Source organism: Erythranthe guttata, chromosome 7, assembly GCF_056151865.1.
Source record: "Erythranthe guttata isolate IM_541 chromosome 7, IM_541, whole genome shotgun sequence".
Classification (NCBI taxonomy): Eukaryota; Viridiplantae; Streptophyta; class Magnoliopsida; order Lamiales; family Phrymaceae; genus Erythranthe; species Erythranthe guttata.
Window position 1 is genome coordinate 12,790,733 of NC_142539.1, and position 22,468 is coordinate 12,813,200.

The 22,468-nt window shown below is 32.0% G+C and overlaps 1 protein-coding gene and 2 pseudogenes across 2 annotated transcripts; 1 reads left to right on the forward strand and 2 right to left on the reverse strand.

Moving 5' to 3' along the window:
- Positions 1 to 2,945: 2,945 nt before the first annotated feature.
- On the forward strand, positions 2,946 to 8,053 carry LOC105953912 (protein NLP9). Of its 2 annotated transcripts, none has more exons than XM_088820975.1 (7): positions 2,946 to 3,321; positions 3,813 to 4,820; positions 5,118 to 5,162; positions 5,257 to 5,949; positions 6,049 to 6,172; positions 6,594 to 7,154; positions 7,367 to 8,053. In XM_088820975.1, the coding sequence occupies exons 2-7, from the start codon at positions 4,143 to 4,145 to the stop codon at positions 7,861 to 7,863; spliced, it is 2,598 nt and encodes an 865-aa protein (XP_088677101.1). In that variant the 5' UTR covers positions 2,946 to 3,321; positions 3,813 to 4,142; the 3' UTR covers positions 7,864 to 8,053. The 2 variants fall into 2 exon arrangements, with proteins under 2 accessions (XP_088677101.1, XP_088677100.1); XM_088820974.1 differs by having other exon boundaries at positions 3,022 to 3,321; positions 5,118 to 5,174.
- Positions 8,054 to 12,472: 4,419 nt separating this feature from the next.
- On the reverse strand, positions 12,473 to 15,537 carry LOC105953911 (uncharacterized; annotated as a pseudogene).
- A 2,236-nt stretch (positions 15,538 to 17,773) lies between these two features.
- On the reverse strand, positions 17,774 to 18,852 carry LOC105953910 (uncharacterized; annotated as a pseudogene).
- Between the last annotated feature and the right edge of the window lie 3,616 nt (positions 18,853 to 22,468).

Sequence of the window (22,468 nt, forward strand, 5' to 3'; positions counted from 1 at the left end):
GGGGGTGACAAAAAAGGAAATATACAATTTTATCCTTAAATTTATATTTTATTATTGTAAACTCAGTGGTTTTATAGACAATTCATATATAATAACTGATTTTAACAAATTTAATAGAAAATCTAATCCAAGAAACCGAACATGCTACTAACTAAATAATTAATTAGTCAGTAGGGAGTTAATCCAATCTCATCTAATTCAATCTAATCCAATATAGGTAACCGAACGAGCCCTTAGTATTAGAATTAGTATTAGTCTTTGTATTAGTATTAGTAATATTATTAGTATTAGTGTTAGTCTTGGTATTAATATTATTAGTATTATTATTAGTATTAATATTAGTATTACTATTAATATTATTAGTATTATTGTATTAGTATTAGTATAATCATATTAACATTAATATTAATTAACATTAGTATTAGTATCATTAATAGCATCAGTATTAGGATTATCATTAACATATTAGTATCAATATTAGCTTTAATATTATATTTAGCATTAGCATATGCATATTAGTATTTGCATTAGCATTAACATTAAATTAGGAGCGTCCTAAATTCCACACTAAAATTTACTAAATCCCACACATAAATTATAAAAAAAAAATTCTCTACTCAAATTCTCTCTAACTTCTCTCTAAAATGATTTTATCCAAGTCACTCAAAATTCATTAATTTTTTACATGAATAATCATAAAAAATGAGTTTCGTTTTATTTAATATTTATTCAATTTCATTAAACCTTTTTACTTATTCAAATTCATATAAATTCGATTTTTTTTCTCAAATTTCATCATTATTTTAGTTTGAACGTGTGAAGATTTTTGTTAAATTCGAACTTGGAATGGTAGGGATGTTTTTAGTGTGTGATTTTGTGAAAAAGTTAGGGGAAAAGAAAAAATGTGGGGGAGGAGAAAATAAAATCTTAGAGAGAAATACTTTTACTTATGTGCAAGATTTGGTAAAATAGTGTGTGATTTAGCATTTCAGTTAACATTAACATCCTTTTTAATTCATATAGAAATTTATAGAGGTATTCGATTTACATCATCGATATGCTTTAGTTCGTTGATTTGAATTATTTTGATCATAGAATTGATCCCCGTGCATCGCACGGGTGAGGTACTAGTGGTTTAATAAAAGGCTAACAACGCTCCACGTAGCCAATTACTGCAAATGGTTGTATTCGTAGCAGATGACCTCATCACTTCTCCTCTGATTAGTTACACAATTAGCGAAGTGATTAGTTTATTGTATACAATTAGTGAAGTGATTAGTTTATTGTATTAAATGAGATTTTTTAAGACAAATGACAGCTCTGAGTTTGGTTGGCGTAAGTTAGCAAGTGTCAATAACATAGTATATTTGTTTGGAATCTTAAAAGCCCCCACTTGCCCATGATTCTAAATATCCCATCATAGGATAATTTATTACAACTAGTCCATCAAAATAAGGTTACTTTTGTCCTTTAATAATAATAATAATTTAATCAACAAAAAAATCTTAAAAAAATATCTATCATCACAAGTTATGTTTTTATTAGGCTCATTTGGTTAAAGTTATTTTAAAGAGCGGATAAACTATTATATCTGATTGGTTTAAAAGTTGATAAGTTGTTATGTTTTATTTTTAGAATTAAATTTTAAAGTGCTTGAATAATGATCTTATAAGCTATTTTTACGTATCAGAGGATGTTAAACAAAAAGTTTAGGTCAAAGTATTTTTAAACAAAATTTTATTTACTCTCCAGTAACTTATGCTCTAAAATATTAAGAATTTTTTAACAACAGTATCGAACACTTTAAGAAAAAATTATAGGTTCCCAAATATCTTATAAGCTATTATATCGGACAAGCCGTTTTCAAAGCTGATAAGTTGTCATGTTTTATTTTTAGAATTAAATTTTAAAGTGCTTGAATAATGATCTTATAAGCTATTTTTACGTATCACATGATGTTAAATAAAAAGTTGAGGTAAAAATATTTTTAAACAAAATCTTATTTGCTCTCCAGTAACTTATACTCTAAAATATTAAGAATTTTTTAAAAACAGTATGGAACACATACAGAAGAACTTATAAATTTCTTAATATCTTATAAACTATTTTTAACAGCTTATAAGTTTAGCAAATCGGCCTATTTCAACAATCTCTTACTCCCTTTTGCAAGATGAATATTGAATAATGAGATTTTGGTGTTGATGGGAAATTTCTTTTTGGTGGTGGTGACTTATTAAAATATTGGGATGCTATCGCCTATCCGTACCATTTTCAATATTTTTTAATTTTTTTTTTTAAATGTATGATTTTAGAGGTGGTGGACTTTTTCAATAAAATTGACTAAATTAAAAAAAAAAAGTACATTGTAACGAAGGATCTAATTGTTTTCTTGTTTTTTGATAAATAAAAAATAAGCAATTGAATTTATGTTTTTTAAAAAACTTTTAAATAATATGAATTTTGAATTTTATTGACTGAAAATAACATAAACTAGAAACTAAAGACATATAATTCATTCTGAAACACATTTATTATATAAAAAAATAATATATTTATTATCTTAGCTAGATTTATAAGTATTAGCTTCTTACCTATAATATTGGCCCATTTTTTTTTCATTTCAATTTCTGAAATTTTCCATTCTCAATTTCGTCAAATTAAACATTACTGGAATTAATTTATTTATTTTCTGAATAGTTTTTTTCATTTCAATTTCTGAAATTTTCCATTTTTCGATTTCTTCGAATTTTTTCGAAACATAACCAGAATTAATTTTTGTTTTCCGAATAAAATAGAATTCTTTTCCGAAAGTGCTAATTTTCGAACAGATCCATCCAATCTCCACCGCCTGGTAAACTTAAAAATATGTTATTATGAAAATCATTTCTATATATATATTTATCAATTCAAGAATCATTATCAAAGTAGAAATCCTTTTTTTAATTGTTTCTTTTAAGTAATCCATAATTTATTAGCAAGTAGTGTCAATATAATTATTTTAATGTGAAGATCAATTCCCTTATGAAATACATCATCACACACACCTTTCTTCAATAGAAAAACTGGTTTAGATTTCAAAGCAGACGCAGATTCACACACTTCTCTCCTCTCTCCTCTCTCTCTCTACTCTCTCTCTCTCTCTCCTCTCTTTCTCTCTCTAAGTTCAGAAATACATGCACTCTGGTCTCTTCTTACCGATTCACCGACCTCCCACTGTGAAAATTTGTAGTTTTTCGCGAAACGCATGACGTATTACACTTCCGACAAACTCACTAATTATAGCTACAAGCCTTTGCTGACAAACTAAAATAAAATTTGCAGGTAAATTTTTGTCTCCTGTTCTTCCTTCCGTCCATTACTTTCTCTCTCTAGCACCTCTCTCTCCTCTTTATATTCTTTGTTCCTTTTTTATTCATTCATTTTTTTTCTTGTATTTGTTTCTGATATAAGTTCGCTTGTCATGAATTATGTTTCTTGTTTCTGGGTTTCTTTTTTTTTTTTTGCAAAAATAAATTATGCATTTGACTAAGAAATATATAATTCGAATTTTCTTGATATATATATATATATATATATATATATATATATATATATATATATATATATATATACGGTGTAGGAAGATGAGAAAAAGAATGAAATTGGAAGTATATGGCTAAGAGAATATAGTTTTAATTTAGGCAACAAAGAGTAGTAATATCAAATTTGTTTTGGTTTTCTAATTCTATATTATTTTTATTGTTTTTAATTATTATTTAATTTGTTATTGATTTGATTCGTGGATTAACTGGTGGAGTGTTGGAATTTTGCAGGAGAGACCCTCTTTGATTAAGGTTATTGTCTTCTTCTCAATCAATTTAAAAAAGAAGGCTGCAACATCTCTATAGGCTCTCGAGGTAAGTTCGAAGGCATTCGTCGTCGTTTTGCGAACAATCCCTTGTACGAAAACAGAAACACGTCGTATGTGCGTGTATTCATTGAATGCAAGTGGATCGATTAATCTTTCGATTTGGGAAAAAAAAGAATGTGGATAAGGTGATGTATATAAGTACCGAACATGTTGCCTAGCCATTTGTCCGTAAAATCGAGCGAATATTCATATTCGAGTCAAAATTAAATAAATTTGGTTCCAACTCAATAAAATGGATAGTATGGTTGCCAACTTGATGGACGACTACGTGAGAGGCTCGAACTACGACGATTCCTTCGGCAACGTCTTGGACCTCATGAATTTCGAGCCGCAAGACCAAATGTTTTCGCCCACGTATTCTCTCCAATCCATCGAACAATATTTTATGGAAAGCCAAAATGAAGTAGTGAATATTCCAAGGAATATTCTCAAGGTATCGCTCAACGAGAAAATGTTGAGGGCACTGCATCTCTTCAAGGAGTTGTCCGGTGGAGGTATCTTGGCCCAACTGTGGGTCCCGATGAAGAACGGTGATCAGTACGTTTTGAGCACTTGCGAGCAGCCGTTTCTATTGGATCAGACGCTCTCTGGGTACAGAGAAGTTTCTAGAATGTTCACGTTCGCAACGGAAGTGGGGCCCGGTTGTTTTCCGGGCCTTCCTGGGAGGGTTTTCATCTCCAAGGTCCCCGAATGGACTTCCAATGTGATGTACTATAGTAAAGCGGAGTACCTTAGGGTACAACATGCGATTGATCATGAAGTGCGTGGCTCGATTGCTTTGCCGGTGTTTGAGGACGATGATGATTCGATTGATGGTGACAGGTCGTGTTGTGCTGTTTTGGAGATTGTCACCACTAAGGAGAAACTCGATTTCGATTTGGAGATCGATAATATTTCCTGTGCACTGCAGGTTTATCTCTTACTTTTTTTTTTTAAGCATTGTAGATAATTTTTTATTCCCTGTTTAGAGAAATTAGATTCCTAGTGCTTGGAGGCTGAAAAAAAAAAAGTTAGTTTGTCTTTATTTTGCATGTTAGCAAACTGAATAAATTGTTTCTTCACCTTATTATTGTGTTCTCAACTTTTCTCTTTCTTGTTTATTGAAATTAAATTCACTCCTGCAACTTTCTTGGTTGTAGATCGAAGAATTCGATTTAACTTTCACATAAACTTTTTTTTAAGTCTTTGTTATTGATAATATTTTCAGGCTGTGGATTTAAGTAGCATTGCGCCTCCTCGAATTTACCCCCAGGTCTTAATCAAGGTTTATACTCAATTATCTCAATTCCTCAATCATCAACTTGAATCGTTTTTCTAACTCAGGTTATTAAATTCCCATTATGCAGAGTCTCTCGAAGAATCAAAACGCAGCTTTAGCAGAAATAACCGATGTTTTACGTGCAATTTGCCATGCGCATCGACTCCCACTCGCTCTAACATGGATACCTTGTAGCTACACCGAACAATATTCAGGAAACCAAACCATACGAGCGAATTCAATAAAAAACAATATTCTAAATCCGAATGAAAAACCCGTATTGTGTGTAGAAGAATCCGCGTGTTATTCGAGCGATACATACATGCAAGGATTCATACGTGCGTGCGGAGGGCATTTTCTTGAACAAGGACAAGGTGTGGTCGGAAAAGCACTTCAATCAAATCAACCATTTTTCTACCATGATGTGAAGGAGTATCATATAAGCGAGTATCCACTCGTTCATCATGCTCGAAAATACGGATTAAATGCTGCAGTTGCGATTAGGCTTAGGAGTACTTTTACGGGCGATGATGACTATATATTGGAATTTTTTCTGCCTGTGAATATTGAAGGGGGTGTAGAACAACAATTATTGCTTAATAATCTCTCAAGTACTTTGCAAAGGATTAGTAGAAGTTTGAGAACTGTTTCGGATGAAGAGTTGTTTGGGAAAAGGGGTTTTGAAGAGCCGTCGGTTGTAAATGATGATGTGTTTGTTTTAAAGACTGCAGAAATAGACGATAATACCCTCCGTGAGAAAGTTGATCATGTTTCTTTACAGGTACTCATTGAAATTTTTTAATACGTTAAATCGTACCGTGTAGTAGATAATGCAACTGTAATACCGTATAAATAATGATGATTATTATAATTCATGTAGAAAATGGCTGGGTCGAGTAGACAAATGGAGAAGAAGAAAAGCGCATATGAGAAGAACATCAGTTTACGTGTTCTTCAACAATATTTTTCGGGAAGTCTTAAGGATGCTGCAAAAAACCTTGGTGGTAAGAAATATTTATTTTTCAAATATTTCTGAGTATCTTAATATATCTATGTTGTTTTTATTAGGAATAGGGTATTGTATATTATATGTTATTTAAATAACAGTGTCTTGCCTTTCCCTTAGAAAATTATGTTATCTCAATACTTAAATTGACCTAGGCTCAAATAACTAGAACTTTTCATTTTCTGTTATTTTTGCCTACTGGTTGTACTACAAGTCTTTCTTTTTTTTTTTTTTTCTTTTTTTTTTTTTATTATTTATTATTATTATTATTTTTTATACTAGAGTTTGTCTTGTCTACTTGTTGTACTAAAATTTGCTTATGTCACTGTTATAAATTAAGTATTTTTTTTAAAACATGTCGAGAAATTTTAATAAAATCATTTAGTGACAATTAAATATTGTGTTTCTCATTTTTGTAGTTTGCCCAACGACGCTTAAAAGAATATGCCGACGACATGGTATATATAGATGGCCTTCGCGCAAGATAAACAAGGTTAACCGGTCCTTGAAGAAAATACAAAGTGTGCTCGAATCCGTCGAGGGAGCCGAAGGAGGACTAAAATTCGACGCAACAACAGGAAAACTTGTTTCCGCAGGCTCGATAATGCAAGAATTCGATCCGAGCACACAATTCTACTTCAACACGAAAACCGATTATTGGGCGAAAAATCCAGATGCACCCATAGCAAACGTAACATCACTCTCCTCGACTTCTTGCATCGACTACGAAGAGTATCTTTTCGATGTGAAAAATTGTGATGAATCAAAGTTGGCTGCATTAGATACACGGGGCCCGTCATGGCCACCTAGTCTAAAGACGATACCGTGGACGACTTCCCCTAATGCTCCGAAGAATTCTTTTCTTTTAAGAGAATATAATGCATTGGAACTACGCGATGTCAATAATATCAAATCAGAGACTTCTGGATCTTATCTCTTCTCTGATTGCTCAAGCTCGAAAATATCTATCGATGACACAGGTAATATGCATTACAAGAAATAATCTTTTGAAAATAACTCCTATTTTCACGTGGTTAGGCCCAAAATGTTGTTAGTATGCTTGTCCTTAGTGACTAAAAATAAGTTTAAATTACAGCAAAATGAGCTTACTAAATGTTGTCACTTATTAGTGACAACTTCTAAATATTATCACAATTATGGTAAATTAATTCCATTTTTTTTCTTCTTGTAGTGAGGTTTGGAGGAAGTACTATGATCAATGTGGATGATGGATTTATCGAGCAAAGCCAGATTAGTTCCTCAAGAATGACAGGTTCTTCAAAACAAATGAATAGCAGTTCATCGAGTTCGAGAAGTTTTGACGAGAAATCACCTTTAAAAACCGAAGCAAGCTATGAAGGAGATAGTGGGACTAAAATTACGGTGAAAGCTACGTATGGTGGAGACATGGTTCGGTTTAAATTCGAACCTTCGTCTTCTTCAGGGTGTTGTGAATTGTACGAAGAAGTGGCAAAGAGGTTCAAAATTGAGACGGGGCAATTTAGGCTCAATTATTTGGACGACGAAGAGGAATGGGTGATGATGGTGAATGATTCGGATTTGCGAGAGTGTCTTGAAGTATTGGAGTTTGTTGGGACTCGCACAGTGAAGTTCCTCGTTCGTACTGACGTGGACGGTCCCACGAGGAACTCGGGTACGGGCAATCATTTCTTGGCGGGAAGCACTTGATATATATTCTTGGGCATGAATCTTGTGATGTTCCAGGCTTTTCAACATATAGTCTTAATTTAGGTTGAGTTTAATAGTTTTTTGTGTGTATTAGAAGAAATGTGTTATGAGATTATATTTCTTATTCATGTACATAACTACTGTAGTACGAGTATAGTTAGGTGTTGAAATTAAAAAGGTTCTTGTTTTATATGTTGTTCATTAGCTTTTTATTTTTTTACAATTACAACTTTAATAATATTATCATTGTTATAGAATATAATATTATATTAGCCTATAAAAAATATAAATAAACTAGAAATATAATCTATATAATCTATATCATATACAAAATATGAATTCCATCATACTGTGCTTGATACTTTGCAATTTTATTTGCCCACATATCCCTAATTTCATCATATGTGGTTATTTGATTGGTTGAAAAAAATTATAAAAGACATATCATCTATTTTTTTTCTTCCACGGCATTTTTCTTAGTTAGGTATTATTATGTCACGTATTATTTGGCATTTTATCTTTATGGAAATAACCAATCAATTTTCAACAATTCCTGGTTTTCGCATGGAAAATGGATTTGTTTTCAAAAGTATGATACTTTGTAATATATTATGTTCATAGAACCAATAAATAACAAAACAACTGAAAAACGATAACAAAATAAACATTATTAAAAAAATATATAAGGAAATAAATGCTTAAATGTACAATTTGTGGTACTCATTTTCACTCATATTGAACTGGTTTAGGATTGGTTTTTCAAGCTTTAATTATTGTAGTATTTTTATATTTAAACATTATGTTCTTATTGAATAAAATCCATTTCCACCGTATATAATTGGTTTTTAAAAGTGCAAAAAACTTATAATAGACTAATACTTAATTCACATATGTTATAGAGTATATTAATATTTTCTAATAATTATCGAGTTAATTATTCTGCTTTTCTAATTTGTATTATTTATGTTAATGGCAATGTGATAATGGATAATTTGATTAATTAATACAATTTGTAAGAAGATCTGAAGACGATGTGCATCATTTAAATAATTCAAGAATTTTGTGAAAGTTGCACTAATCTTTTACAGTTTCTATAGCACGCATTTTACAGTTTTGCCCCCACTATTGGTTGAGAAAACAATTAGTAACAATAGACACAAATCTTTGCCTATTATCAATTGCTAACACAAATTTGGGGCAATTACATAGATGCATATCACAATTATTCATGGTGGATTATATAACTATAACATTTAAACTTTACATTAAATGATAAAAAAATTCGACAAGTCAACTCAATATATATATATATATATATATATATATATATATATATATATATATATATATATATATATATATATATATATATATATATATATATATATATATATATATATATATATATATATATAGATAGATAGACACACGTTCAACTTGGACATGTAATCCAAGTTGAACATGTAATCCATCGGCGACAAAGAATAAATAACTTATGCCAATAATGATATTATTCATTCGACTCATAATATTTCTTTTTTGTAATAATTCATATATTTTTTAACTGTTTTTACTATGTTACTGCTATTTTGTTGGAACCAGAAAAGTGCACGTGCGTTGCACGTGTCGTAATAAATATATAATATGTTGACGGCATGTTATTTGGCATTCTTAAGAATGGTGTGAGCCAGATGCAAATTTGTTACACAAACAAGATATAGATGGGGATTTTCTGTAAAGTTGTTGAGCAATATTAGTTAAAACAGAGAAAATTAGGTTTGTTCATAATGTTGTGAACAGTCTGCTTTTCTAAATGGGCGTTAGATGTCATTGAAAATTCATTGCCCCACATGTATGATGAAAATGTAAGTAATGTATAACTAATACATTGGATATCCCTCCATATATAACTTGAGAAGAAAAAAAAAATAGTCCTCATAATTACAAATTTGGCATAAATTGTATAATGTTGTTGTTTGCTAATCGTTATGGAAAATTAAGATTAATCAAGTGTAGCATAGAAGAAAGTAAAAAAACATCCTCAATCCTCAGAAAATGGGTAAAATACAGTTTGCACCCCATTAGTATCAAAAAGGTCGCCTTCACCCCCCTTAAGTATTAAAAAACTAAAAAAATCACCCTATTTTTGATAGCCGGTCAAAAGAAATTATATCATATTAAATTGTACCATATTTTTTACCCCTAAATTATACCATATGCAACACTTGTCTCCTTAAAGTATTATTTGTAACACCTACCCCTCAACCTTCATTTAATTTACTGATAAAAAAAAATAACATTTAATTTGTATATCAAATTTTAATATCTTCAAAATTTATCTTTTATTGGATGGAATAACTAAAAAGAATAATTAAATTATATTATTAAAATATATATTAACAAAATGTCATATCTTAATATTTAAAAATATTATATTGCATTGGGTACAAATTCGATAACATAACATCTAATTGTTTTTGTCACAAATAAAATTTTAAAAACACTAAGAATTAAGTTATTAAACAAACTTAAGTATTTTAATTTATTTTAATTCATCAATTTCTGAAAATATATTTTCACTCATTATTATACAATATATATTATTATCAATGTTTTTCCAATAATTATTAGTTACTTTTAAGTTCTAAGGATCCAATAATTATTGCATTGTTATGCTATTTATTCTACCAAAAAAATATACAATTTTACAGTTTCAAATATTGCATTGACTTTTCAATTGATATTTTTGATAAATTATGTGAATTGTTTTTCAATTATTCCATCCAACCAAAGTGGATATATATTCAGATTATTATTATTTTTTAAAACTTAAGATGTAAAATAATGAATGTGTTAATCTTATGCAGCAGACTTTCAAGTGTTCACGTGTGTACAGAGAAAAAAAATCGGTTGCCGATCGGCTTGCGGCATGGGCACATAATCACTAACACCTTCAATAATTATTTTTGGCAAACGACCTTCCTAGGTCAGTATGGATTGCATATCGATGTGATGTTCTTGGGATATAGGACTTTCGACCATAAGGTTTGAAATGCAGTCGCAGAAACTCAAGATGACTATGGATCAATCTCAACGTAGGAGAAGAGGGCAAAAGTTGAATAATTTAAGTTGGTGGTGAGCTAGATATTTTAGATATTGGCATTTCCAACCCCATATGGGGCCTTTTTTATATTTTAGTTACAATAATCAGCATAGGCATATTCTTTTAGTTATTTATTTTCTTATCCACTTTTGGGGGCTTTTGTGTAATAGATTGTAATAGGGTTTTTTTTTGTCCGTTTTTATTCTTGATCTCTTAAGGGTACTATTTTCCTTGTGTTAGGCCCACAATATTTTTAACCAGACCCCTTTATACTTTCATTAGTATTTAATGGAATAAAAAATGTTTGGCCAAAAAAAAAAGTAGAAAAAGAGGGTTAAGGGTTACATAGCCTATAAATCAAGGCTGCAAACGTATAAGGGTTACATAACCTATTTTCTTCAAATGAATATTACGGAATTAAATTATTTTTTATTCAAAAATTAAAACATGACTGTTAACACTAAATAAATGAAGAATATTACAGAATACATGACTGTTAACATTAAATCAATCAAGAATATTAAAAAAATAAAATTTTATTTATTCAATGTCACCCTTTATTGAAACTTCACCAATACCACCATTGAAATTGACGAACAATGAAAAAACACAATGTTGTGGCAGAATGGTGCAAGAATTTGGGGAGATTTCTGGTTATGTATTGTATTATTATGTTTGTATAGATTTGCTGATCGGTGTGAGACAGATGCAAATTTTTTACACAAACAAGATATAGAAGGGGATTTTATGTATAATATTGACTCCTCGTAATTACAAATTTGGCATAAATTGTATAATATTGTTGTTTGTTAATAGCTATAGATATTTAAGATTAATCAAGTGTAACATAGAAGAAACTAAAGAACTATCCTCAATTTTAAGAAAATAAAAGTAAACATAATCCGACAACTACAATTCAAGTGATATATACAAAAACCGGAGTGAAAAATGAAATCACCTATTACCAGATTTCACGTGAATACGTTGAACTTTTCCCTATTCGGAGAACGGTCGTTTGAAGTCCAAATGGCTATACTCGAATCCAAAATAAATTTATCCCAATCCAAAGTGCGTACAAACTTTGAAATGTATAATATAAACAAGTATGTAGTCTGAAATTCCCCCAGGAAACCACTATATAGATTAATGAGTCAGGATCATCTCATGCAAAATAATGTCGTTGAAAATAAATGTCGGGTGAACATAATCTTCAATTTTAGCACTCCATGTCGAATAACCAGCAGATTGAAGCCAAAAATTATATTTAAATTTTATATTCCAATAAATGAACACATCGAGGCATTAATACTGGTACACTAGAATACGAACTTTGTACTAATACAAATTGAAAATAACATACTAAAATATAAATTTTACTTTGAATTTGAAAAGTGTGTCATAAATAATTTTTTTTCGAATAAGGTCATTTAGTTAATTCTAATATTGTACTAATAGATTATAAAAAAATCATGATCCTGTTCCCTCTGTCGGTGAACCAATTCCATATTATGATCTGAGGCAGCTATCGGAGAATCAAAATAAATAATGCAATTAGAATTATAAGTGATGTAATTGTAAAAAAAATGAAAAGATTACTTTTATATATTAACCTTTTGAAAGATGCACTATTCATCCACCCAATTTCAGTCACATAGAAGGTTTCATCGAATTTGTATTCGAGATCTACAGACAAACAGAAAAAAAAAGAATAAGGAATGATAAATTGGATTAATAGTTATTAAATATACACTTGAAACAGGATAAAGTATCTTCATGGGGAATTAAACATTGTAGAGGCTATTGGAAGAAAAAAGATGGAAGATTTTAAATAACCTCATTTTCTTCATTTTGTAGCCTCTTTGACGAGCCTCCTAATAAACATAATACCACTATTTACTATCTCATAATATTCATACATTATATATACACACACACATTATATATGTATGGAAAAATTATTTTACCTGCATTTAGAACTTCTTTGTAAACAACATTTTTTGTTGCCCTTTTTTCTCGAATATTGTTGGTATCAGGCTTGATTAGAACTTTTGTTGTCGATGATGAAGTTCCTCTTGATAGAGCTACATATAGTTGGCCATGAGAGAACACTGGTTGAGGCAAATAGACTCCTATATTAGGAATTGTTTGGCCCTGTGTTTTGTTGATTGTCATAGCGAAGCAAAGTCTAATCGGAAATTGCTTACGCTTGAATTTGAAAGGATAACCCTCATTTTCAGCTAGCGAAAGTGGTATTCTAGGAATGAAAGCATGTTTTCCGGCGTGTTGGCCAAATACTATTTCCGCATCAATGACATTGGATTTGAAATTCCTACACACCATTCTTGTACCATTGCACAGTTCATTTGATGGGTCCAAATTCCTTAGGAGGATTATTGGACAATTTCTCTTCAAGACCAACTTATGCGGAGGCAAGCCATTTGGAGTCAAAGAATTGAGAAAATCTTCTTCATAGTTATTATTTGTATCATCGATAGCTTCATCGAAACTTTGAAATGTTCTTACTTCTCCCGAAAACATAGAAATTAACTTATCATTCAATTTATCAACTTCCTCATTTTTAGATGCTAATATCGCTCGAGTTGTCATGTAAGTAGATGATTCAGCATTACTACTCAAGCTCGGGAAAATTGAATCAATAAGACGTGCCATGGAGTCCTCTTCATTGTTATACTTCACCACCATCTCTTCAGGAATTCTAATGTTACTCTCAATATTGGAGGTTTCCTCTCCATTCCAACTCTATGTAAGAAATCACCGAATTCAGGATCTTTTTGCGCTCTCATATTCTTAGACAAAGAAAATTTTATCATTTTATGCCATAGCCTTGATTTCACCAAACTGGCAGAAATAGTTTGGTGAATTGTACGTACCCCTTGGAACCACAGGTAGTACTTGCCTAAAATCACCACCAAAGACCACCACTTTACCCCCGAAATGTTCATCATTTCCCATTATTCCCTTGAATAACTTATCAACATTCTCAATAGCCCATCATTTTGCCATTGGAGCTTCATCCCATATAATTAATTTTGCTGTACGCAATAGATTAGCCACTCCACTTTGCTTTGATATATTGCAGTCACTGGATTCATTTGCATCGATTGGTATTTTGAAACGTGAATGAGCTGTTCTTCCGCCAGGCATTATTGCAGCGGCAACTCCAGATGTCGCTGTTGCAATGACTATTTTTTTCTAGATCTTAAATGAGCTAACAACGCACGATATACGAATGTTTTTCCAGTTCCCCCTGGGCCATCAATGAAGAACATACCGGCTTTACCTTTGTGTATGAATTCTAAGATTACTTTGAAGGCATATTGTTGTTCTTTATTCAGTTTTTTTCTCGGCGTCGTAACTTTCAGAAGGTATTTCTATTGATAGCTCATCTTCTATCTCTCTTGACAGATTTGTAGTCACGTGGTTAGTATCAATTGGAGCACTTGGAAGATCATATGATTCCATTTTTTTCCCCATGCTCTTCAAAAAATAATTCACACTTTGGAGAGTTCTCGTAATTATCTCTCCTTTGATGTATCATTTTCTTTTCTAAAGTCCTCTGACATTGCTTCAAAATATGTGTCCCAAAGAACTCTCACATCTGTTGGAGCACAATATACCAAGACGGTTGCAAATAATCGACGCAGTTCATGAGGCATTTGAAAAGTGATGGCTTCATTTAAACATTCAATAACACTTTGATCAGACTCTAGTAAGTCTCTTTTTTGTGATGCTTCTTTGAAGTTAACACATCGTATTCCATTAACTGTTAAAAGATCTAGAAAAGATGTTGGACCTCTTACATGATTCAATAGTAATCGAAGATAATACCGTTCTTCTTCAATAGGATTTGCACCATGTAAACGCCCTATCACATCCATTTTCTTTCTTTCAGACCAACATCTACCTTGCTTGTCCCATACGTAATATTCTGGGAACTCCTTGTAAAGGTATTTTCGCGCTTTTTCACTTCTCGAACACATTGGAAAATACTCGGTGAGCATTGTCTTAGACACATGGTCCCATTTGAGGACGTTGCTCAAATTTTGATTTGCCCAGTAAGTGACACATTGTTGGTTAGGTAGATGAAGATGGAGGTCAATGACTGGTGGAGCTATTTCATTCAAATTGAATTCGTAAATTCTCCAAATGGCTTCTTGAGACGAGACCCATGGAGCATCTTGATATTCATTGATCTCATCAATATTATTTTCTTCATCATTCTGTGAGATATTAACAGCCACTCTGTCATGCCCTTTGTAGATATACTTGTATAGATACTTAACTGCTGTCACTCCAGAATATATCTAAACATTTATATGACAATTATATCTGGACAAAAGATATGGGTTATATGGTACTACCCACTGGTTATTTAGATGAGCTCTGCGAACTTGGACAGTAATTCTATTTATTCTCCTTCTATATATCGGATATCCATCTTTCCCTTGAATCGTGCTTTCACAATATGGTCGTGGATAATGATATTTGCATTTTTCATCAACCATACAAGAATTACTCTTGTTCTTTGCTCCACATGGTCCATGCATCATATGTATCACAACCAAAGCATAAAGTACATGATGTTTTTCTGGATCTGGAAGTTCCGTACTCACGAACCTATCATAGGTATCTAGAGTTGTGATTTCAGGGCCGGCCGTGAGGCCATGCGGCACAAGCAATGGCTTTGGGCCCCACTCTCAAAGGGGCCCCCAAAAAAAGAAAAAAAATATATATATATATATATATATATATATCCTTACCTTTTAGCAATTTAAAATTGGTATTTTATACATCATGAATGAATAAGTTGAGCTATCCATATACAAGCCTTTTCTTTCAGTTTAATTAGGTCCTTATATCTATTTTCAATTAAGGCTCAGATTACTTACACAATTATTCTGTCAAATTAAAAATGTTTTTCATCCTGGCTTTTTGTTCATCCATTATGGTCACCGGGGATGGAAAACAAAAACCACTACGCATAAAATTTAAATTGGCAAAAAGAGAAACAAATAATTCGCATTTGTTGTAGTATCTTGTGGCGCACAGAAAAAAAAATAAAAAAAATAAAAAATATATATATATATATATATATATATATATATATATATATATATATATATATATATATATATATATATATATATATATGGTGTAGGTTTATGCATTTTTATCCTCCATTAATAAGGTGTCATTTTTCAAAAGCTCGCTTAGGGCCCCGTAAATGTTAGGACCGGCCCTGTGTGATTTAATACTCCGACTTCAGTATAATCAACATATGAGCATGTGGAAGTCCTCTTTTTTGGAATTCAATCACGTGCACATGTGCAGCCACTTTTCCAAGTATCTCCTTTTTAAACAACTGATCTTTTAAATCTTGCAATTTTGCTCGAAAGACTCTTGAGGTTAAATCAGGTCGATCCTGAGCCTTTTGACCAAAAAAAATCAGGTTTTCCAAACCTTTGGACTAACGCCAATGCATCAAGATATCTACGACGCATATCTCTCGGACCTCCGATAAAAGATGGTGGTAGAATAATTATTTTTCCAACCTCGCTGCCTCTTGTCTCTCCTTGTTGTACACTTTTCATGATTCCTTGGTATAACTCAGATCTCAAATTAGACTGATTAAGTCTACAGTAATCTAACCTTGTTGTCTCTAATTTATGTACATGTCGACAACGTATTGTTGGAGTAGACGTCCTGCAAACAACAATGTGGATTGTCGTGGATTTCTTATTTGTAGCCTGTAACAACTATACTCTCGACAAGACACCTTTTTATTATTTTCTTCACGGATTCCTGCAATTATAAAAAATATATAAAGGTTCTAAATTTGGTCTAAGGACTAACTGTATGAATTTGTTGGGTAAGATCAGTACCTTGTTGTTCTCGTGAGAGAATGTCATCTGCAGAAGTTATATTTTTCGATTTCACAGCTACATCATTTGCTGGAAAAAATAGTTAGGGAGAGATTATAAATTGTTGAAGACTAATGGTACTTCGGGGGGGGGGGGGGGGGGGGGGGGGGGGATAAATATTATTTTTAATGCTCATTTAGAACCATGGCCTTGCAAATAATTTGGTGTAAAAATATTAAATTACCTTTATTAGCTTTAAAATTTTATTTGGGGTGCATTATGCATGATTTATTGTGTTTCGAGGGTGCATAGTGCCATTAATTTGTTTCAAGGGTGCAAAGTGCCAAAATTGTATATTTTAAGGGTGCAAAGTGGAATCAAGCCATTTTTTTGTTGTAGAAGTACTTGATGAAGTAAATGAATAAGAAAAAGTCTTTGTTGTTCGGACTTCTGTATAAGTAACTCCACTAATTGGTCAAAGAAAACATTATGAAATTGCTGGGTAAATGATTAATGCATCAGTGCCTTGTTGTTCTCGTGAGAGAATGTCATATGAAGAAGTTATATTTTCCGATTCCGCAGCTTCCTCATTTGCTGAAAAATATAATTAGAGATAAATTAGTACTTGTGGAAGATTAATGGTACGATACAGGGGAAATAAATATTTTTTTTAATGCTCTTTTTAGTTTAACCATGGCTTTGTAAAATAATTAGGTGTAAAAGAAGTGTATGGAATGGTATTGATTCAAAACTTTATTTTGTTGCAAAGAATCATGGTAGGTAATTTTGAGGGAAAGAAATGAATTATACTTATTAAAAAAAGAAACATCATTTTTATTTCATTTATTAATGTAAATGTAAAAAGAACATGTTTTTGTTGTAGAAGTACTTGATGAAGTAAATGATTAAGCGAACCTCTTTGTTGTTATGCATGTATAACTCCACCAGTTGGTAGGGATGAACTAATTATAGTATTCGATGTCTGGGCTCCTATTTTTGGTATATTTTGGTGCCACCCTGTATCACCTTTTGGAAAGAGAAGGGGATATTGCATCGGATCATCACAACCGTAATAATGTTTGATTCTATGCTTATGGTCTGACCGTGCATGAACAACAATATCTCGTTCAGCTGGTATATGAGGATCATTTCCTTCAACCCAAATAACTGCTACTTGATCCGCAGTTGGAGAATTGTAAACACGCTGGTCTAATCGGACGTTTTTCGAGATATGAAGTTGAACATTATCCATAGAAGGATAATCCTCTAATGTTATGAATAATCTTGGCATATGGATTTACCTCCATAATTTCATAACTTTGTTGATTATAGGTTCAGATAGTTCCGAATTATCTAGAATCTTTAACCGATTCTCAATCTCTTTTTCAGTTTCAACAAAATATAACTGAAAATTGGTAGGGCCAACTTCATTTGGAGTAAATTCTGGAAGATCATGATATACCATGCCTTGTGCTCGAAAAGTGTAAACCCCACGCTTTGCAGATGCAAGATCCTTATCTAATTTCACTCCTAATGAGGTGAAAGAGAATATGCAATTCAACGCACGGTTATTCTTGCTAAATGTTACAGCTTCTTCTGATTCAGAGACAAACATGTCATACATTTCATCTGGCATTTCAATAGTCGCAACTCTAACTTTTCCATTGCCACAACAAAATGTCTTAGGTTCGTATTCAAATCTTACGGCATGACAATGTATGCAATTAGGAACGTGTTTTAATTCATACAACTCTGAGCATACATGATCATAAATTGTCAGACCTAGTAAAACAAGAAAACAAAAAAGATGATATTAAAATTACAAGTGACATTTAGATTAATTAATACTATACCGAAATTACCTTCTGATCGTCGCTCAGGAATCATTTGTGCTCTTAAAAGCCACTTAGTAATTGGCAATTTTTGGCATTTTTCATTGGTAGAAGCTAATGCTACTGCATTTGATGCAACTTCTGTAAAAGGGCTAGTGACTTCCTCATGCATAGGATTATGGTTGTAACCAATCGAATTTCTTTATTTCCTCAACGTCTTAGTTTTTTTCACTTTGTCTATGTACTTTTGTTTGTCTATGGCAGTTAGCTAGGCATATTTCCTCTTCATCCTAGCTAGTTTCCGGTGTCGTAATACATCTACAACAATAAAAGTAATGTGGATTGTTGTCAATATACATAGTAAAAAAATTAGTAAACCTTGTCGAAGATCCTATTTCAAATGAATTTAAGAGTAATACTACAATATTTAAAAATTAAATAAACATGACTCCACATCGTTACGTTGTTTATGCATTACCATGTTTAAAGTCACTTGGTACAAAATATATCTGTAAATGATCAAGTTATCATATTAACACAACAACTACATAGAATTGACCAAAGAATAATTTCAATTTTTTTGGTTAAAATATATATATTTTATATGTTGGTTTGAAAATACAGAACAAAGAAAAAACAAAAATTCCACTATTTATATTTATAAAACTTTAATGTGCTAAAGCTTAGGATGATTGAGCATATATATATACCGAAGCAATTCTTGTTTCCTTGTTTTTGTGATTAATCCAAATTTTATTCGGATCTTTAGTCTGTTAATAATTGAACTCTTTATAAGTTTATACACTACATTCAAGAGCAACATCTCACTAATGTATATATTAGTTGTACCACATTCAAATAAAGAATAAGAAGAAAAATAAAATGTAAAATCATGTACATAATCCATTATAAAAGAAGAGATTCTAGCTAATAAATTGGTTCTATCTTCATATATTTTAATATTTTAAACATTTATTAAGTTTTTATCACCACAAATACTTAAGCGCATTTAAAAAAAAAAATCCTACGAAGACATAGATTTTCATATGAACCAGGGGAAAATGAAGATATGTTTCAGAGTAATAAAATTTTGTCATGGTCTTTCGATGGCCTATAATCAAAGGAAAAGAAAGTTTTCGAACACACTTACACCGTATGATGGACGTGTAATCATTCGTCAAATTGGGAAACTCTATCAATCGTGGTGACTCGGGTAAGAACAATTTATATTCGTCGTTGTCAATAAGAATCTGGCCCATGTGGGAAATCTAAAACAAATGTTATGTTGGAATTAACGTTTAAAGATGTAGCATAAAAAAAAATGTAAATGAAGACATATTTGTGGGAAGTTGATTCTATCAATTTGCTTCCTACGTATGTACGTACCTGATAAAAAAATCAAACTTAGTGCCTACTCTTTGTGTTATATGGATATTGTTTGGTATGGAAATTAAATTATAGACTGAATATATATATATATATATATATATATATATATATATATATATATGTATATATATATATATATATATATATATATATATATATATATATATATATATATATATATATATATATATATATATATATATATATATATATATATGCATGGAGTACAATTTGTAGACATATGCAGCTGTTACTAATTAAATGTAATTTATTTTGTAATTATGACCTCAATTTTTCTTCATGTCCGTTTTTATTACAATAGAGAAGCAATGACTTTTTGTATGCAATTGTTTCTTCAATTTAAGACTTGTTGGCAGTTTTTGGGTGATGTTGGATGGATCCATGTAATGGTAATTATTTTGTAATTAATGACTTAATAATTGTGTGACAATACCAAAAGATGCAGAATTAGATGATGAGTTTTAAGTTACAAACATGTGAAATGTTTGTGAGACGTATTTTGAAGATTTTTTATCTTTTTTTTTTTTTTTTTTTTTTTTTTTTATAGTTACCCCATTTTATGACTAATTATAACTTAATTTATAGTTAAATTTATAGTTAAATTTAATTTTTACCCGCATGGGTGTAGCTCAACTGGTTCCGGAGGTGGTAAGTTGGTGCAAGGTCCTAGGATCGAATCCTGGCAGCCGCAGTGTGGGAATTTCAACTCCAATGAGGGTTGGTTCCTTGTGGGCACCAGGTCCGGGTCCGTTACCTTAACGGGCCGTTGAGTTACCATGATTTACATTCCTCCATCAATCCTTGTCGGGCCAAGGGATGGGGGCCCTGGGGGCGAGGGATTTCGCCTTTTGGTGCAATTTATAAATACATGGAATGAGGTGTTAAAGATTCAAATGTGCCTTCCAATCTAAATTCTAACCTATAATAAGGAAATGACAAACTTTCATATTTTTTTGGGATGATAATCAATTACATATGAACACCACATCTTAGAATTTAGTGTATCTATTAAAAGTGTTACAACCTTTGTAGAGTAATTATTATTTAAGTTGGGGAATTTGATAAGAATTACTATCTTATATTTTCCTCGAGCCAAAACAAAGTTATTTCGGCAATCTTCGAATAGTTTGGACACCTCTCTGTAAAACAGACATTACTCTCTCGTCCCACCTCCAAATGAGGTTCCTTCGACCCTACTGTTGGGTTTCGGGCACGCATACGCAGCGGAAAACAAAAATTTTACGTGATTTAAACCACTTTAAAGCACACAAGTACATGCCCGACAAATTAAATCAATTAATTGCGTACCTTTGCGCTTCCAGCGAAAATTAAAAACAACATACATGCTAATAAATTTAACCGAATTTAAATCAATTAACATGCTCGCAATTTAAACCAAATAACATGCTCGCAACGATTTAATCGATTACACATAATCACATAAAATCATACAAACACAAGCATGAAATCATAGTTTAAATTAAACCCTAAAACGAAACTAGGGTTTCGAGTATTTACCTCTTGACGCGTGAGGTAGGAGCGAACGATTCGTCGTGATTACTACGGAAACCAATCCGTAGAATCGGGGCAGCAATGGAGCAGCAGCAGCGGCGGTGTGGCAGCTCACGGCGGCGCGTGTACAGCACGCGCGGTTGTGCGAGGCGGCGCGTGGGGCAGCGTGCGGCTTCGGCTCGTGCGTTGCTCCTCGATTCTTCGATCTACGGTCTTCCTCCTCTCGGATTTCACCTCGTATACTTCGATCTACTAAATCGTGGCACTAGACACGAAGTAGTTAGAATAAAACGGAAAGAAAATAAAGGAGAAAGAATACCGAACAAGAGCCGGCCGAGGAACGGCCGTTTCCGGCGACGGAGCGGCGGTGGTGGCGCGGTGGTGGCCGCGCGGAAGAGAGGGCGAGAGAGAGAGGGTGGCCGATTAGGGTTAGGGTTTTTTTTGTGTGTGTGTGCTAGGGTTATAAATCATGTATTTATAGTCCCTAGCATGAAACCCTAGCGGGCTTAAGTTGGACTGGGCCCAACAGCTTAAGCTCGTTAGTTTCTTTAATCGCTCGTATCTCTCAATTCAATGATCGAAAAATTGTAACGATTACAATTTCCGAGTCATTATAATTTTCTCGTCATTACGAGTGCCATCTCTTATTTTCCAACTTTCCAAAAGTGGAAACCCTAGTTCAGTGGACTTTCTAAATTTGGAAACTTCCCGATTTAGAAAGTTCACTAACATGTTCGCTTATTCTTTTCCTTTTCTTATTCTCATTCATAATTCCAAATTACGAATGTTGGACTCAATCATATTGACTTCCAATTATGCAAAGATAAACTATTTTATCTCTGACCGTTTATTCAAAGATCTCATGT